At 42.1% G+C, this 18,986-nt stretch overlaps 1 protein-coding gene across 1 annotated transcript in view; it reads right to left on the bottom strand.

Annotated features, from left to right (window-relative positions):
- Window positions 1–859, bottom strand: part of ITGB6 (integrin subunit beta 6) — a gene marked incomplete at both ends in the record, with an annotated part of 31,115 nt that extends 30,256 nt beyond the window's left edge. The window contains 2 exon segments of the mRNA XM_082001402.1: window positions 26–105; window positions 799–859. Of these exon segments, the coding sequence (XP_081857528.1) occupies window positions 26–105; window positions 799–859 (141 nt within the window).
- Between the last annotated feature and the right edge of the window lie 18,127 nt (window positions 860–18,986).

The raw sequence follows: 18,986 nt of genomic DNA on the forward strand, positions 1-18,986 counted from the left end.
AATTTTTTTGTATCATTTACTCTACCTCTTGAAAACACCAAGCGCAGTGTGGTCCGGAAAGCAAACAATCTTCACAAGTCACTGCTCTTTCCTGAGAACAAGTCCCTAAATTTAAATCCAAGAAGATAAAAGACTATTTATAATATGTTTAATCATTCAATTTATGAAGAATCTTGTCATTTAGAGAATGTGGGAGGTGAAAAATTTAGCCATAATTTAGGATTACTGAAAAAATTCCTTCATAAAGGTATTTCTATTGGTAGAAGATTAACTCTCTAATAAAAATTAAAAACTTGCAATTGCTGGCAATTAACATACTTACTTTTGCATACTTTATGAATGGCATTCACTGAGAACATGTTACTTGTTTTTTCCAGCGCACCTGATAAAGTGTTACATGTGTTTCTGGTATGGGGCAGGTAAGACATTGCCAACATAACCAGGGATATTAAAAGAACAGATTTATGTTCACTCTGTATGCTTAAAATTGCTTCACTCAGGTCTGTAGATACTCAATACAATTTCAATTTATTGTGCAAGTAGCAGTGAAAGACTCAGTCACATGTATAGTATTAAGTTTCTCAGCGGATCAAACAGTGATTAGTGTAACCAAAATTGCTCAAATGCCCGTCTCTCTCATACATGTCGTGCTATGCAATGACCACATAAATCTTAGATGAATTTTCAGGGTAGCCCTATAGCAGTCTGTCAAAAAAAAAAAGTCGTTAAACAGAAAGGATTGATTAAATACAGAAGACAGAAAGCTATTTCGTATCAACTTCAAGCAAGAAGCCTTACCTTGCACACAGTTATTTCTTTGCAGAAATAGGAAACAGAGGCAAAGCAATTCAATCCCCATTCGTTTTCAGTGCTGGCTGCGTGACAAAAAAATATTAGCGTGTTAATTATCGTCCGCATAAAGGTAGAATGTCGTAAAAATCACACATTCCCAGAGGGTACGTTTTCAGAGGTCACCTACACCGGATTGCGAGGAAACTTCAACCCTACCGGGACAGACCATGAATAAAAGTGAAAACAAGGGCTACCTGGGCAGGTAAAGAGGACAAGCTGTGCATAAAGTAACGTGAACATGGTTATCACTTCCTTGTTTTCCTGGACTCCTTATAAGGTATAAGGGGAAAATTCATTCAGGTGAAGATTTCTGTCAATCCCAGTTGCTCTGGGTCCTAGAGCAACCCAGCCAAGAGAGCGGGTTTTTGTATGTACAGCGACTCTTAAAAGGCTCCTCTAAAATAATGCCTTTAATCACTCCCTGAGGGAGTGCATTCGCCAGGCCGGTCATAGTATTGCCAAGTGAGTGTACCTGGAGAGATGTAAAAATCCCATTTTTTCAGATTTCCTGATGTGAAGGGAAAGTTGTAAAGGCAACTGTGAAAAAAAAAAACCAAAAAGCAATCACTTACGAGAATTGAGGACCTAACTTCAGTAATTCAGGGTACAGAGTTATTATTAACATTAATTTATTAACATTATTATTATTTATTAACATTACAAACTGAAAAGGCAATGCTGCAGTTGTGAATTTCTTAATACGTAGAAGGAGGAATAATTGCATCCTCAGTTCTGCGACTGACTTGGAGAAAAAGTCATGTCAGCTTTAACTCTGTGTAATAAGTGGCCAAATATTCCACAGCACAGATACAACAATATAACACGTTGTTGCTATTTCTCCCCCCACCACACCTGGAATGAAGGAAAAATATGCATTTCTTACAGCCTTATTAAAGGAAATAAAATTTCTTTTTTGTAGACTTCATCTTTTCCCATCTTTTATTCTCTGCTATTGTCAGTTTTGAAAATCATTTGTTCAGGTCAGGCCCTCTCCTTATCATAAGAGTTTACAACCAACTCTACCCACGGCAGCATAAAATTGTAATTTCATCATTGTGTTGCTGGTCTGAAAACATATACCCTTTTTTTCTAGTCAGAAATTAAATCCTACCAAAGTTAGTTTATAAGGACTAGATTGCTGTCACCATGAGAACTGGCAGGATCAGACCTCCCTTCTCAAACCGCTGGTAGCTGCAATCTTGGGTCAGGATGTGATGGTAGGGATGGGTCTATACTAGTTAAACTCAACATGCCTGGAAACATGCCGGGCACTGAGGCCAACTGGCACAGAAAGACCTGAGTTTATGCTTGCAATTTGCCTATTGGGACCATTCTAGCAACCAAATTGTGCCCAGAAATTGTTTGCAGAGAGTGTTAATTAGAAGAGGTCAAATTCATGCCGGGGAGCATTTTAACAGTTTAATAGCATAGACAATCTCATTCTAGTGTCTGGAAATATTCCCAGGAACATCCGATTTTACCAGTATTTACACAGCCTCTGGATAGATTCATAGCAGCTCAAGCTGGATTACGTCAAGCCTACCTTTGCCCTGCCGTTGTGCTCCCACCCCTTCGCTCCTACCAGTACTCGTGTCCAAACAAACAGTGAGCTGATTCAAACTGATCCAGTTAAAAACCAATCACCTTCCATGGAGAAGGTGGGGGGCTACTTTTCACCTAGGTGGGTCCCTTGAATCGTGTGGCTGCCCAGTCCTGAGTGACTGACAAGTCAAGGAAGGGAGCAGGAAAGACAAGCAGATTTGGCAGGAAAGGTGGGAATACGTTAGACTGAATTTAGCCCAGCTTAGGCTGTTGTGGAACCATATCTTAACATTTCTATTTACAACAAGATTCCTAAGCCTCTTTCAACTGCTTTCTATACCTTGGAGTGCCCTTTGTAAGGCACTCGTTCAGCTATAGCAATTTCCGGTGCCAAGAAAAAAAGCATCAATTAGATTATGTTCCCTCAGCTGGTGAAGACACAACTCTGTGAGGACACTGTAACTACATAAGGTCAAAAAGAAGTGGAGTCAACTGAAAATGTTTGCTCATACTAACAAAAAAAACCTCCTGTAAGTGCCATCCAACACATCTTATTTCCCTGTTCTTGTTTACTTTCGTGTACATGTCCTTTAATGTTGTTGCTATGTCTACAGCCTTGCAGAGCTCCAAAATTCAGTGCTTTCCCTTTTAATATAGAAGGGCATTTTGTAGCTCTTGCTAGCCCCTGGCAATATAACAACACTCCAAAAAGTGTGCACAAATGACTTGGTGGCAGTCCTTCAGACACCAAAAGGTACCAGACACCAGCAGTGTCCCAGATTAAGGACCAGCCAGCTGAACAGCTGGCAATTAGCAAATGCTTGTTCTTAGATTCAAGATATCAAACTTTTTAGTGTAGAGAGAATGAATAATGCAGCTTACATAAAACTTACAAATTCTGTTTGATATTATCAGTTCCCCGTTTGCTTGTGTGGTAAAATTTTATATAGGTCTTGGCAAGGACAGCATGACCGGAGGCTAAGTGCCTGCCTCTGAATGGGATGGCTGCCAAAGACTATCTGAATAAGTCTTGCCTGAATAAAATAACTAAGTTTCTGCAAATTATTAAGAACAGACCTCCCCAGATTGTCTGGAGACAGCAGAGAAGGAAGAGAAAGTAGCAGAACAAACAACAACAAAAATACCCAGAAAAAAAAAGAGAGAAAAATCAAGGTCAGTTTTTATTTTTAAAAACTCACACAATAAGAAGTGCACAAGACTGAACAGAGTGGGTATCAAAAACTGATAGGGGCACAGGAGGTTAAGAGAGGTCCTGAAGGGAGACAGCATGTACATGCCCAGAGTAGATCTTGGGCAAGGGGAGGAAACCTAGGCAGGAAGCTGACACATGATTCTTGTTTTGGTATGTCACCAAATATCTTGTGTAATATCTAAAGGTAAGTTGGCCAGGAAATTCCTCTGCTAATTTAATGCTTTATGGGCTTGAACTATCACACATGCCAGAAGAGCAGAATCTCAATCCATGCTGATCTGGGGAGGGTGTGTAAGAGCCTTTGGGGTTCTGGCATTGCTTGGTTTGACAGCAAGGTTCCTCTTTATAAGGTTTGTAAGACAGCGTCTTGTTTCATTCACCCAAATTAGAGGCATCAGCTCAATGAGATATGACAAAAAGGTGGCTTATAGTACAGAGAGAACGCCATCATTATTGTTTTCATGAGCCACTACATACTCATTTTGGAGCAAATTCTGGTCTCAATTAAATCAGAGTTATGGTTTTATAATGACACATTGGAACAGAAAACATCTGTTTATCTTTCAGTATAGGCAATACTGAACAATGCAAGTCCGTGGTTATTTAAAAGTTAATAAAATTTGTATAGGATAAAATCTTTAGTGCGTTTTCCCCCACACCTGGCACTTATAATACACGAAGATAGCACAGAAAGATATTCTGTTCATCCAATCAACTTTTAACAAGTTTGCTGGCAAGTAGCAAACATTGAATATCGAGGTACAGAAAGAAAGCAAGCTAATGCTGGGGACAGGGAATAAGAAAAAAACTAAAAACCATTAGACTCAAGCTGCATTTCATTAATAATAGTGGGCCTTTTTCCCTCTAGAACAATGGTGTGTCTTTTCTACCCTACTGAGCTGAATCCACAAGTCAACCTGGTGGATAGGTCTGTAAAAGTTCCAGGATAGGAGGTGTTTGCCTACAGAAGCATGCCTCACCATTGGCTCATTCAGATCTAAAAATTACTTCATCTCAGAAAAAATACCAGCCTCTCCTGCAAATAGGATATGACCTGATGTAGCATAATTACACATACAGGGAGACCAGCCCAAGAGAAAACAACAATTAGTTCCTTTTGTGATAGACAAAACCTGGAAGAGGAGGCATGTTAGCTCCAGTGAAAGCTTATCAGTCAACAAAAGAGATCAGTATGTCCCAAGCTCATCAGAGCAAGGAAAATCTCTTTTAATTAGAAGCTGGAGAGCTATCCATATGGAGGAGAAATTCTTGTAAGCGATCTCTTGGCCTCCCACACAAACCAGCTCTTAATTCCCAATGCTGTTATACACACTCTCACCCTGAAAGCCTGGAAAAATATGGAGCAATTAAAAGTCTGAATGTCTCACAGGCTGAGACAGTTCTCAGAATATTTACAAAGGTGGGGGGAAGTGTCTCCTGTACTTGAGAAAACATTTCTCTCTTCTTGCCCTTCATCAAAGAGTTTTGTGGGACTGGAAGCAGTGAGGTGGGGTTTCCCTTCTCTCCATCATATACAGTGACATTCACCTCCTCAATGCATCGGTTAGAGGCAAAGGGTCACGCTAGTTCAGAGGCAGGGTGACTTTATTCTCTCCCTGGCTGGCTTCCAAATCAAATCTGTCTAAAAAGCTCTAAAAATGGGGAATCAAAGTAGACTTCAAAAGTTTCAGTCAAACTTTTTAACCTGAAAGATAGCAACTGAAGAATGTGCAAAAGTCTACGGAATGAGTGGTTAAAATACTTTTCTCCCAAAGAAGACGTAGGTTCTGTAGCTGCACAGTCAAGTGCTTCCAGCTCTTGGGCCAGCAGAAATGGAAGGCATTTTCTCTGGGAAAAGTCTAGCCGGGAATATATCCCTCAGCAGCCTGACAGACGCAGTTCCAATGAACAGCAATGACAGATGTTTCAGAGGATGCCTGTCAATTAGCTAAGCCTGAGAAGAAGTTTCCAAGCTTGAAACTTGGATCCATCTCTAAGGAACTAGAGGTGATTTGAGTAGCCACACAGTGGTGTGAATGTCCTGCAAACATGCCAATCCAGCACAGACAGAAACCACGCACAAATACAGCAGTGATACTGGAAAGACTGTCTTGTCTCTACCTTTGTTGAAGCACGGGTCCTGGCAATACTTTAGGGAGAGCTGGCAAAAACATTTAAAGAGCAGGGAACAATCTCTAATGAACAGTTAAGTCTAATGGGGAAATTCACAGCGAGGTGAATGCAACTAATCAGTAATTTTTACTTTTTTTTTTACTTGAATTTTTTTCTAGATATAAAACAGTAGTATCACCTAGGAAATCACTGTATAAAATAAACACATACATTTGGATTTATACATTTTAAATGCCATTTGATACTATTTGCTATCTCTGTTAATCAGCACAGTGAGAGATGGGTATTGCTCCAACAGAAACGGCATCAATCCAAAGAAACCGCTGCAGGCATTTCGGTCCTGTATAAATGACACAAAGCCTCCGGTAAGCGAAGATCTGAACGTGCAGTGGCTGAGGTTCTCCACTCCAGCTCCCATGATTTGGGGTGCACTAATATACCCCGTTAAGGGCCTAGGACCAAAATGCTGCCACAGAGCCCACCTGAGTCATGGGCAGGTGTGTGGAAAGGCAAAGGCCTCTCGCTCTCCTCTCCGGGTGTTGTTTGCAAGCACTGCTACACACGATGGGGAGCGGCTTTAAGAGAAGATGAAGGTGGGCCGTAGCTCCTTCCAAGGGGTTGCGGGAGCTGAAGAGCCACACAGAGGAACGGGATTTTTCCCCTCCAGCTCTGAGCAAAGCGGGGTGTTGGGGACTCATGACTCAGGCCGTGATTCATGCTCTGGTCCCCTCTTGCTTCTGGAGCACCACACTGCTCCAGGGCAGAGCGTGAAGTCAGCAACCTACCTCTGAACAAACAGAGAGGAAGAGGAGGAAGAAGGAGGAATTGCTCGCAACTGTGCAATGAACAGCAGGCAGACAACCCACGGTGTTTTCAACTTGTATTTACCTTGCCCACAGCTCTGTCCCGGCTGGTTCCAGCCAAGGGTGTGAGCAAACCTTTGTCCTCGGTTTTCTTCACATGGGTGAGCACCCTGAAAGGTTTGTTTGCTTTTCAGGTTTGAATACACTCTCACACTCAAAGAGAAATAATCAAACCTCCGAACTGCAGAAGGGCTCAGGTGGAACTGGTGGGAAAATCACGTGGCGTTCGAGCGGGACTGCCAGCCAGCCCACGGCACTCAAACCGCGCCAGGGATTTCCACGCTGCGTATCGAATCTGGCCTCGGTTTCTGTTTGCTTTTCGCAGTTACAAGGTACACCTTGTTCTCCCCCTGCTATAAAAGCCACCAGAGCGAGCAACTCTGGTCGGGGCTGGTGCATGGCCGAGCACGCTGGTGGTGGGAGCGGCCCTGAGCGCTGGCTCCGCAACAGCTCAGGCCTCCTGCGCTTCAGCTGAGGGGCTGTCTGGAACTTATTCCCTTCAGAGTAAAGGTGCAAACTTGGGCCTGCTGTCCCCGTCACCGAAGGGCCAAAGCAAGTCCTGGGACCGGGGGGGTTGCAGCGGCAGCAAGAGAAACGCGAAGCTTTCGCGCAGTCCTGCCGCGGGCTGGGCAAGGCGATGGCGCATTTTGAAAAAGGCGGGAGGGTTGTGTAAATACGATGTGTTCAGGCCTCATTCATCCAGATATAAATTCTAAACTAGTGAGCTGGGCTTAAATCACTTGTAAAAAGTGATTCCACTCTGGTCTTACACACAGAAAACAAATTTATTTTACAGCCGACCTTGCTGTACTTAGACCTACAAAAGTCCAGGGCTTTGCTGAAGTTTGAATAAGGGTTTGAATAAGGTGAACCTAGAATAACCAAAACAGGTAAGTATGTTTAGCTCAGCAGCCAAAGAGCTGCTAAAAACTGAGGAAAATGGGCTCAGGCACTGCCTGAAACCGGCTACATTTCTGCAGCTTTCCAGGAGCCGCTCTGAATGTGGCCAGCATGGTTTCTACTTGCAGACAGGCAGTGTGCAGGCCTCTCGCTCCCGCCAGTGGGTGCAGGCTCTTGCTGGGAGAACAGGATTTAGGGTTTCAGGAGCCTTTTGTGCAGAGTGCTGCCATCTTACGGCTGCTCTGCTACTCTGGAGTAAAGAAATTACTACTTTAAAACTTACACGGAAAAAAGGTGTTCAGGTACTAACAGCCCGATTACCTTTTAGCAATATTTTGCCTTGCTACTTAGGTAAGAACCTTTGGAGATGTTCATATCTTTGTTAAACAATTTGGTCATTTATGTTATATTAGAATTATAATTTTTTGTCAGCATGCTTTTTTTCAAATTCCTGTCTCATCTGTCACAGCAAACAGAACATTACTTCTAGCGTCTTTGTTATAAGCTCAGTTACATGACTCTGAAATGTCAGAAATTGTTTCCAATACCTTTGTCAGTATAAATTATTACTATAGTTTGAAAATTTTGCCTTATTGTTATGCGTGTGTTTCTTATGGAAATAGGAAGGAAATTTAAACCAACAGTGTCCGCTCACATGTAAACAGAAACATTGGAAAAACAACCTCATATAGAATGATTAGTGCTTCTACACTTCGTCTTAAAGAAATGGTGAGAACTGTTGATGTTATATATCTAACTAAAGCCATGCAAGACTAAGGACATGTAAATAGAACCATTTCTAAATAAAAATAAATTCAACTCAATCAATTCCAAGTATTTTGTCTGAGTAATACCACAAGGAGAAGGGCAGATTTTCCCTAACAATGTTTTCCAGGAGTTCAAAATGATTTATTATGGAAATACTGTCAATAATATTTCATCCACTGATACCTTACGCTTCTTAACTCGTATGTTTGTAACCGCATTGCTATGCTTCTGTTGGGCACTTAGCACACAGAATTACCATAATTTTAAACCAGTTTCTTGAAAAATTTAAATCTTAACATTTTGTAGCACATCAGTATGTTACAGGAGGCCATAAAGTCATGCTTTCTATCTGAAGCAATAACTTAACAAACATTTCAAAAAAAGCTATTGCTGCAATAGTACGAAGCAAAGGGCACAACACTGCAAAGGATCTCATAGATACTGAAGATGTGTCCTTTCACCTTACACAACTGTGTTAATAAACTCATGAAAAAAACATCATAAGACTACTCATACTGTTTAACTCTGGCAGAGAGGCAAATAGAAAGTGGTTCTACTCACCTTTAAGGTATACACAAGAACTAGGTGTATTCTGTATTATCCAGTTTGGAAGCAAGTAAGTTCCATTTTACTATGATACCCTCACCAACAGTGGTTTGTTCCTGTCACTCTTACTAGAATACTCTTTCAGAGACTTCACTCTTCTCACAGCTGGAAACCTCCTCAGCTCCAGCCTGGATGGACTAACTTTCAATTTATATCCATTTGTTTTAATGACAACATTGTCTGGTAACTTAAATAACTTCTTTCCTTTCCTAGTATTTGCCCTGCCCTTCTTTCCCCTCCCCTTGATGTATTTATAGACAGCAATTGTATATCCCTCATTCTTTGTTTTGTCCAGTACTACTTCTCTGCATGTCTTTCAATGTTCTTTCCTAATTACGGGTGACAGACTGTTCACAGCACTCCAGAAGAGCTTTTCCCAGTGCCTCCTACAACTGTGTTCGTACTTACATATCCCTCCTTAAGTCTCCTGCATCGTATCTAAGGAGAATCATTTTTGCCTTTCCCATGGCTCCATCCCAGCTCTCGGCATCCTTCAGCAACTGACCAAGACATTATGGTCTTTCTCTTGCCCAACTGATAAGCCAGTTTATAACAGAAATTATTTCCACCTTGGTTTGTGTGTGATCTGGCACTCATGCTATTAAATTCTACCCCACACCTCCAGCTCTCAGGTTCCCCTACAATGTATATACAATGGTATGGATTTTTCATGTGACCACACCACTTCTAGCAGCAATGAAAGTATTACTACTTCCAGAGACTAGCTGAAACTGTGATGTTTGAAAATCTTTACCCAACCTTTAGGTAGCCCAGTGATTCCCTTTCCAGAATAGATGGTATCATACATACATTTCCTCAGCCCTTACACATCATATTAAACATTTATTGCTTTGAATCCGTTTTCTCCATTTTATCTCCACACTCTTATTTATCCTTGCAAAAATATGTACAAAATTTCCATACTACTAAGGTCAGACTAATGAAGCTGTAGATATGAGGTCACTTTTTCCTCTGCTCTTCTCTCTCTTTTGTTTTGGAAGATCTCATAAGAAAAACTTACTGCTGTACTTGAAACTTAATTTGCTAATTCTTTCAGCATTTTAGCATGGATAACAGACATCATTCCACTATGGGCCTACTGTACTCTGGATTTACTTTTCAAGTTTGTAAATGTTAGCTTTTATTTATATAGAATAATATATAAATTTTTAATATATTTTAATAAAATATGTTAAAATTTTATTATACTTATAATATATAATATATAATTATATATAATATAATTATATTATTCTTCCCATCCCAATTCTATTTTTCTCCCTCTATATCTATACCATCCTCTTCACAAGAAAAAAGAAAAATAATTTATTTGGTTTGGGCAGTATCTACACAATCTTTAGTCTGTACCCTATCCCTGCCACACACCAGACCCCCTTTTATTTGTATAGTAGAAGAAACTCTCAGTCTTTCAAATTTTGGTTACAGATGGTAAGTTTGTGAACTTGACACATCTGACTGCACCCTCTGCTTCTTGATTCCCAAGATACCATTTTCATTGATGATCTGGTATGGTGGGGTTGTCTTCCCCTATGACTTTCATTCTCTTTTCTCATCTCCTTTTTTTTTTAAGAATTTATTCATCCAATAAGGTGCTAACACCCTTCATTCTCTACTTACAGTGCAAAATGAAGATTTAAAAAATATTATTTAAATTAAAGGAATGCTAATACTCAGCTGTGGAACCTTCATCCACTTGACATCACTAACTAGTTTCTTTAGATACAAGACTTTAGAAGGACAGATTTTGAGAAACTAACAGGCTATTCTTCTTTATTCTTTCACTAATTTTCAATTTAATCAAGTTGGGATAACTTTAGCTAGGTTATTTTCTACAACCAGCTGCTCTATGTCATCACTACCTAACAAAGACCACCTAGAATAGCATCATGGTAGTCCAGTGACTGCTTGGTGATGAAATCTGCCAGCTATTACACCCTGGAATAACTGGCTCTACCGTTATCAGTGACATTTGCTTTATATCTACTTTATATCTATTTATATCTATATCTTTTATCTATTTCTGAGCAGTTAAAATCTCCTGCAACGAGACAATGCTTGGAAGTTTCTCTTTCATGCTTGTAGTCATCTGTGTTAGATATATGTGTAACAGTTCCTTAGCGGTCCTTCAGAAGACCTTGAGTTTGACAAATTCCATTCTGCCCATGCCACTTCTCTCTCCTTCTGTAGGCGATTTCAGTGTTACTGTGTGATGCCTCTGTACCTCTGTGTTTATTTCTAGTTTTCTTAACAGTCTATACATTGGTTTAAGTGCATTTTAGTCATAAATTACCCATCCATCATACTTCACTGTTCTTGGGACATTCGGGGTCATCCTGGGTGCTGCAGTTCTAGCCTGCATCTGTTTGCACGCAATTTTTGTACACAAACTTTTCGGCTCATCTTCATAATGTGCAGATGTTTTTAACTACATTGCTCACATCCCTTTTATTCCTGACATCCAGGCTAGTCACATCACACTCCCACCCGTGTCAGTACTGATTTTTCCTGGCCATTTTGCTCCCATCTGGTATTTCTTTCTCCCCAGTATATTCACCACTTTCTGCTTTTCAGAACCAGGTGTGGAAGTTACTTACAAGCGTCCCCCAAACTTCTCTCCTATTTCTTAGCTTACAATCCTTTTATTGATTGTACTGATATATAAATATATACAGATTTCATGTATTATTTTGCAGTATGCTACACGATGTAATCATGTTATACTATATTGATATCAATTGTAGAAATCTTGGTTCCAGAAAATTAATACCACGTTTGCTCTGATGGAGTTCATCTAGTTTGTATGAAAAATCCTCTTTCTTCTTAAAAGTTAAATGCCTTACAGCACTCTTCATAACATCAATTCGTAAGACATCTGCTGCTCTTTATTATCTTGCATGCTTTAACACACCCTCTTCAGGAATGAAATGCTGCAGTGGGAGCTTTTCCTTCAGGACAAGCCTAGTCACAGAGATTTCTCCTGTTTTGTGTTCTTCTCAGTGCTCCCTCCTTCAGCCTTTTATCCTGCAATGTGAGCTGGGACAGAGTTGTATTTCACCCCAGAGATGATTGCATTGCCACAGATGCTAAAATGCCTTCTGTTTTATAAATCAAATAAATAATAAAACTGCACTCACATACTGTGCGTGCATCTGCATGGAATACAATAATTTTAGCTTGAAATTATGCTATAATAGTACTGCTGACTTTACATTTATGGGGCAGTTTTAAAATAGCTTCAGTTAAAATAAATGTGTTTTTGAATGAAAGGGATAAAGTGAAAGCTTGAATATACTTTTGAAAGTGAGTAACTGTGTGAGATGTCTCATCAGTTCTCCTGAAGATATTTTAGTCATTGGGAGTTAATCATTACCTGAAACTATGTGAAAAACCTATTCAAAGCCAGCCTATAATACAGTGTTGTGTTCGGGAAGAAATGCAGACATTGAGTCATGGCTGTCAGTTATTCTTTACACTTCAGTCAGTTATGATGTGATTCTTTCCAACATTATTCTTGCTTTTGATTTACAGTAAGATACTGATCTTGTGGATGAGACTCAGAGCAAGACCCTGCCCACCCTAATCAGGAGAGACTTTTGTGTGCCTAGTTGTCGCAAGGTCACTACAAAATTTTAAAACTGTAAGAAAAATATACATAAGGGTAAAGAGGTTAACAAGTTAACGTTAATTTGGAAGAGGCATCTGAATGTCCTTTTACATCAGGGAATGATAGCTGTGCTCAGCAATGTCTAAATGCAGTGGGAAAGAACAAGGAACAATTCAAACAGGTCAAACATTCATGCTATGGTTGCACCCGGGGACCGTGCCAAGCCGTGAGTGTGGTTATAAGCAAACCTCAAGGGAACAGCAAACATGGGTCTTGGGCTAACACACAGGAGGTGCCTCACTCTTTGTTTTCTATAGACACAGTCAAGAGCAAATTGGTTCCCAACTTGGGCACCTCAGGTGCTTACCTGCTACACAGAAGAAACCTGGACCAGAAAAAAGTCAGTCCAACATATTGTTTGTTCATTTTATTTTTCAGCTGTCTTTCTGGACTTCAAAGCTAGGGAAGTTCCTCTCTTGCTCTGTAGTATGTAAAGTTTCTTGAATGTAAGAAGAAACATGCATGACCTATAAGTCAAAATCACGGTAATAATTTCAAGTAAGATTATCTAATAAATAGCGCCACCAGTGGACTGAATATGCTAATAATGTTTTGTGGAAAGGACATACTTAGCATGTTCTCATGATGTTATCATTTTCTGTCTCACCTTGTGAAAGTTGATCAGTATTTATGGTTTTAAACATATACAAAAGCAAACAAAATTATTGCAATTATTTATTCAGACTGTGCTGACACACAACTACTCACGATGCCTGCACAGTCACATTATTGATAAAAACACTCATTTTTACTAGGTCTCCTTCATCATCAATTTGCTCATGTCAGCAATAAAGCTTATTTTTCCTTCATCCTGAACTGATATTTATGTTCTCATGTGTTACCATCTGATTCATCCTTACTGCTTTTATAGGGGTCCTTTTCTTTTCTTCCCCTGCTTCTTCAAGAACCCCCTCTCAGATTTATTTGCTATGCTTGCGTGTTGAGCAATGATAGTTTGATTCAGCTCATGCTTCTGAACGTACATATTAATGAATCTGCCAAGACTTGGCCTTTTGCTTACATTTTTCTAAGTTCACAGTCTTCATAGTATATCATAGAATTATAGAATTGTTTATGTTGGAAAAGACCTTTAAGATCAAGTCCAACTGTTAACCTAGCACTGCCAAGTCCACCACTAAACCATGTCCCTGAGCACCACATCTACATGTCTTTTAAATACAGTCGTCTTTATGATCCTGGTACTGTGCTTCTTCTGTTGTTATAGCGATGCTTGAGGAAGATTGTTCCTTGGAAGAAATTGCTCCCCTCTTGCAACCAGAGCCAGTCCAGCCTCAGGGTCAGACAGAGCATCACAAGCTCCAACCTGGGCAGCCTTCCTGGCTGAAGAAATCCCTTAGTACAGCTCTTGTGGGAGAAACCTGACAATCTCTCGCTGTTTATAACGTCTATTAATACTCTGAAAAACAGCACAGGCATCACAGAGGCCTTGATTTGATTCTACAAGGACAGCAGGTAAATACTGCCAGAAAAATAACAGTCCAGTGTCAGGAACTGGGGATTTCCAAATCTGAGCCTGAAAGCCTGGGTGGATGACAGCCAAGCACAGGAGACGTAGAAGCCAGGAAAAGGTCAGAGAGGGAGCAAAGCTTGCTGAAGCTGATTTTAAACAACCATTTGAGGTATTGGCTGTGGTTTTAATATCCACTGCTACTGGATGAGATGAACTGCTGCTAGCATGGCACTGTGGGACCAAAGGGGCAAGAAACATCTTCTAAGGATGATAAGGGTCATCGTTACAAATAGGTTTTCTACCCTCGGGAGAGACAGTAGCATTTGCAGTCCTACCCTCTAGACAGTTCTTCTAAGGGAGGAAAACCCAATCTCCTTAATAAGACACCTCTGTAGACACAGCCAGGAGGCTTTATCATACAAGTGGTGTTCCTAGGTAGTCTGGCAGGGTCTCATTTCAGGGGCAGCGAGCACTAAATGAAACCACATTTTGATCAGGCTCTACCTCTCAGCTGACAAGCCTGCAGATGGCTGAGTATTGCCTTGTCACAGCCTTCAGGCTGTCTGGGTGCCAGCAATGGGAAACAAACCCTAAAGGAGAAACCTGCCCTCAGGTTGGCACCTCTGTACCGTCAAGAAAAGGATGAGAACTGCAAGAGCAGTGCTGCTGCGGCTCTGCTGGTCTGCTGAGCTCACCCCAGCTGCTTTGGCTGTTAACGGGAAAAAAGTGCTGAGCAAGTGTACGGGAAAATCCAATGCATTAATTTGTGTTTTCTTATATATAGGATAACAGAGAGCAAGTCAGATGAGAGTTTTGGATGCCATTGAGATGCTGACCAGGTCACAGAAGCCTGATTTGAGAGGCATATTCCTATCTTACTAAACTTTCAAAATTAAATGTTCTTAATGATAGGACAGGCATCTTACGAGCTTCCTCAAGCCCCTTCACTCTTAACAGATAGTGTGAACGTTTTAATTAAAGCTTTGAGAACTACTGTATCATTTTCCTTTCATGGCATGCTTCAGCAAGCTGATGGAGATTGCTAGGTCAATGAGATATATCAATATTATAAGACACACTATGTGTCAGGCCGAACACATTAAAGGCTGAAGTTAAATTTTAACGTAGGTCATGAATCACTCAAACTTATTCAGTCATCCAGAATTAATATGAAAAGTATGAGTAACAAGGGGGGGTTTTTTGTTTTGTTTTTATATAAGCAGGAGGATGAGGCACCTGAACAAAGGTTCATATAAGAACTCTGCTCGCACAGAAATGGTTCAGACATTTAGATCACGATCAGAAAAATCTGTATATTTGCATTTTGTTGAAGACCTCACCATAGCTTTCTGAGAACTAACATTCTGACAACATGATTTGGGGGGAGCCTGTTAAGATCAGCCAGTCTGGTAACGAAAAATAAAAATCTATGTATTTTAAAGAAACCTTTAAAAAAAAAATTGTCTCCCAAAGAGAATAGGTAATGTTCAAATGGAATGCTACTTTACTCAGTTCTCTTTTTGACCGTTTATTGGTATTGTTAGCGAAAGTTTCTTACAAAGGTGTTCAACTGTAAAATTAGTTTGGGTTAGATCTCAACCACAAAGTCAGTCACTAAAGTGACTTACTCACTGCATTAAGTAATCCTTGAATTTACTGGCTTAATGAGGACTGTATGCCCTACAAATTGTAATAAATATTTACATGATCTTACATGTCCATACTTTGGGCAATGTGTTATCATGATTCATAATTCCTTATCTATCTTTATTTTGCTGATCTTGTTTCTTTATAGCTCACCTCTGTCTAGACTAACACACAACTCCTTAGAAACACAAGCTTAATCATACCTAGACATGCAAGCTCAGCTGGGCAAATAGCTGATGTTCTTTAATACTTCTCATCAGATTAACAGTTTCCCTTTCTATATCAGTAGCATGGAAATACTTTGTTCTCAGAAAAAGTGCTTTATTTTTTCCTCCTTATTGTAGGATGTGCATTGATGAAGTATCTGATGATGACATTAATTGTGGACTCTTACTAAAAGTACTTGCTGCAATAAGATTACTCATTCATTTTCTGCACAGTTTTGGTAATCCTGTGGTACCTCCAAACCTGGGTCTGTCACGGAGGACAGCACAGGAGAACTCACTGAGCCCTACAGCTCTGCCAGAAGGAAGAGGACTGTTTCTGGCATCCTGAATAGCAGCAGCTCTAGAGTGAAAGACCACTGTTCAAAAATGGCACAGTCATCAGAGATGGTGGCACAGCGGAAGAAGCGCTGAGAGCATTGCAACCAGCGACGCAAGTAACAGGTCTATTCATAGCAGTGCTTTTCCCCAGGGGATGGCGTCTTGCAAGTGACATCATTAACTGCTGACAGCAGACAGACTGCGCTGCGCTGGGAATGAAAGGGAAACACTCATCAGATGGCCCCAGCCACGACTGAGGAAAGGCACAGAAGAGATAACTGGCAAGTGTGGTGCTTTCCTCACCGTTCAGAAGTTAGTCATATCCCTAAATTTAATGCTCTGTCCCTTTCCTTTCGGTAGGGCAATCTTCTCGTGTACTGACTCCCTGTTTGCACAAAGGGTGCTGCTGTCGGTTCAATGTGCTCTTGGAAACTTCCCAGGCTGTGGCAGGTGGGGTCTGAATTCCAGACCGGTTGCTAATTCTAAGGAAAACCCCCAAATATTTTGGCATTGTTAGTTTTAATATTTGGGAGAAAACACCTACCGAACCTCGTTATCTGTCATTCAATGCCATGCCGTGCTTGACCTCTCACACTGCATGCAATAAAACTTCCCTCGCGGCGTGGCCAGCAGGACGTGTGCCCCCTTTGGTGTCTCCAGCACATTTACTCACAGAAACGAGGTTGCACAGCCTGAATGACCTATATCCTTAGAAACAGGGGTCCCCACTCCCTCCACAAGCTTAAAAACATCCATTCCCAACCAAACTGACCCTGAGGGCGTTTGCCTGCAGGTGCTCTCCACACTCAAAAGATTATACTAACAGCTAAAAAGCTAATAGCCGAAACACAAGGTTTTCTGCACACAATTACTTCCTACTTTGCTCCAAAAATAAAGATACAGAAAAACATGTTGCCTTACCTCCTGTTCCCCAGGACACTCGAGCATTTTTCGGCTGCAGAGCGCACTCTCTGACATTGCAGCCATCCTTGCGCCACAGCTCGGCTTTCCACTGGATCACAGGGAGCTTCTCTTTCTCCGCATGGCAGCTGCCTTTCTACTTGCCAGCTGTGTAGCCAAGCCTCCTTCTTTAAAAGCACGCCACTATCTTCCTCCTTCTAAGTTCGGTTTTCTCTGTGAATTCTCCAGGCTCACTGGGCGTCTGCGTTTCAAACATCAATACCTTGGTTATTGGCTTTCTTTAGCAGGGTTTCCACTCTCCAAACCCTATCTCCTCTAGAAAGTTTCAAGAAAACTGGCCTAAAATGCCATTAGTCAAAAGTCTTATTCTTCCCAGATGAAACACTAAGAGTCCTTCATAACCGGCAGGCTATTTATAGGAGTGGTGACAGTGTGTCTAACCCCACAGTACAATGAGCATGAGGCAGTCCACACAAGACATGATGATAGAGGCTGTTCATACAATCAAAACTGGAATTCATGTGGTGTACGTCAAGAGTGATTTAAGCAACCACTTTCTTCCCTCACTCCAGAGGGAAGAAATAAAAGCCCTCTTAGCACAGGGACATAGCACAATGTCACCAAAATAATCCATTATTTTACAGAGTAATGTTGAAGTTATTCTGATTTTTAAAAGTTTTATATTTGTTATAATCCTAATCCACTCTCTCTCTGCAATGCAGTGCTTCCGCCGCTCGCACGCTTGCTTTCCGCCCAGGTCACGCACGCTTTCTGAAGGTGCTTCTTCCCCATAAACTGCACTGCAGGATCCTCTTAACAGACATAAAACTAGGTCCTTTGATCTGAGTAACAGAATACAATTAGTTTGGGATAAACAACAGACGAATCCCAGAGAAGCCTCAGACGAAACCCGCAGCGGCAGGGAGGCGGAATTACCTGAGGGAACGAGCAAGGGAGCGTCAGTACCAGCCAGGCTGTGAGCAGAGCAGCACAGAGCTGTAACGGCCCCTTCTAAGGGACTGAGGGGGACGCTGGGCGCAAAGGGCGGGAGCAGCCCGGCGTACACCTCGCTTCCCTGGGCAGGAGATGAGGAGCTGGGGGAGCTCCGCGAGGAGGGGGAAAGCACGCAGAAAGCAGGAAGGGGGAAGCACTTACGGGAGCATTGGAAAAACCTGGGAGGAGGCAGGGAAAAGGCATTACTGGGGGCAGGGCTGGGAGCTGTGGTGCCCGGCGTGCTCTGTGGTGGCACAGCGGGGTCGGCAGCCCACTGCCCCCTTCCCCACGGCCAGGCCGCCCCACGGCAGGGGCAAAGGAACCTGATGCAGACCCCATGGGCCTCGGTCCCAGCTGGGGACCCCTCACCATCAGTTCTACCGCTTTCCCTCTACCCGCACTAATAAATAAAGCCACCACCCCATCTCTGCAAGACCCGAGTAGGAAGATAACCACCAGCTCACGCTCCACCCCCCTCATCACATCCACCCCAGCCCGCATGGGGCACAGCCCCTTGGGCCGCACAGGTCGGGGGGCAACGGGGCCCTGCGCTGGCTCTCCCCGCGCTGCGAGTGCGCGGGCCGTGCTGCCGCAGAATGAACACCCCGCATTGCCCTCTTCCCCCTCCTGCCCTCAAGGGAGTGAAGTCCCTCCGCAAACCTCATTCACCTTGTGCCTGTGGGTGACTCCGACCAGCGAGCCGGTGGTGCAGCTCCTGCGGCAGCCGCAGGGTCCCTCAGAGAGCGGGTGATGTGGGGTGCAGCAAGGCACCCCCACAAAGCTCTGCCCCACTCCAGCTCTGCTCAGCCTGTCCCTGTCCTGAGCCACCCTCAGATGGGGCCAGCTG

Source organism: Phaethon aethereus, assembly GCF_964289735.1.
Source record: "Phaethon aethereus genome assembly, chromosome: 6".
Classification (NCBI taxonomy): Eukaryota; Metazoa; Chordata; class Aves; order Phaethontiformes; family Phaethontidae; genus Phaethon; species Phaethon aethereus.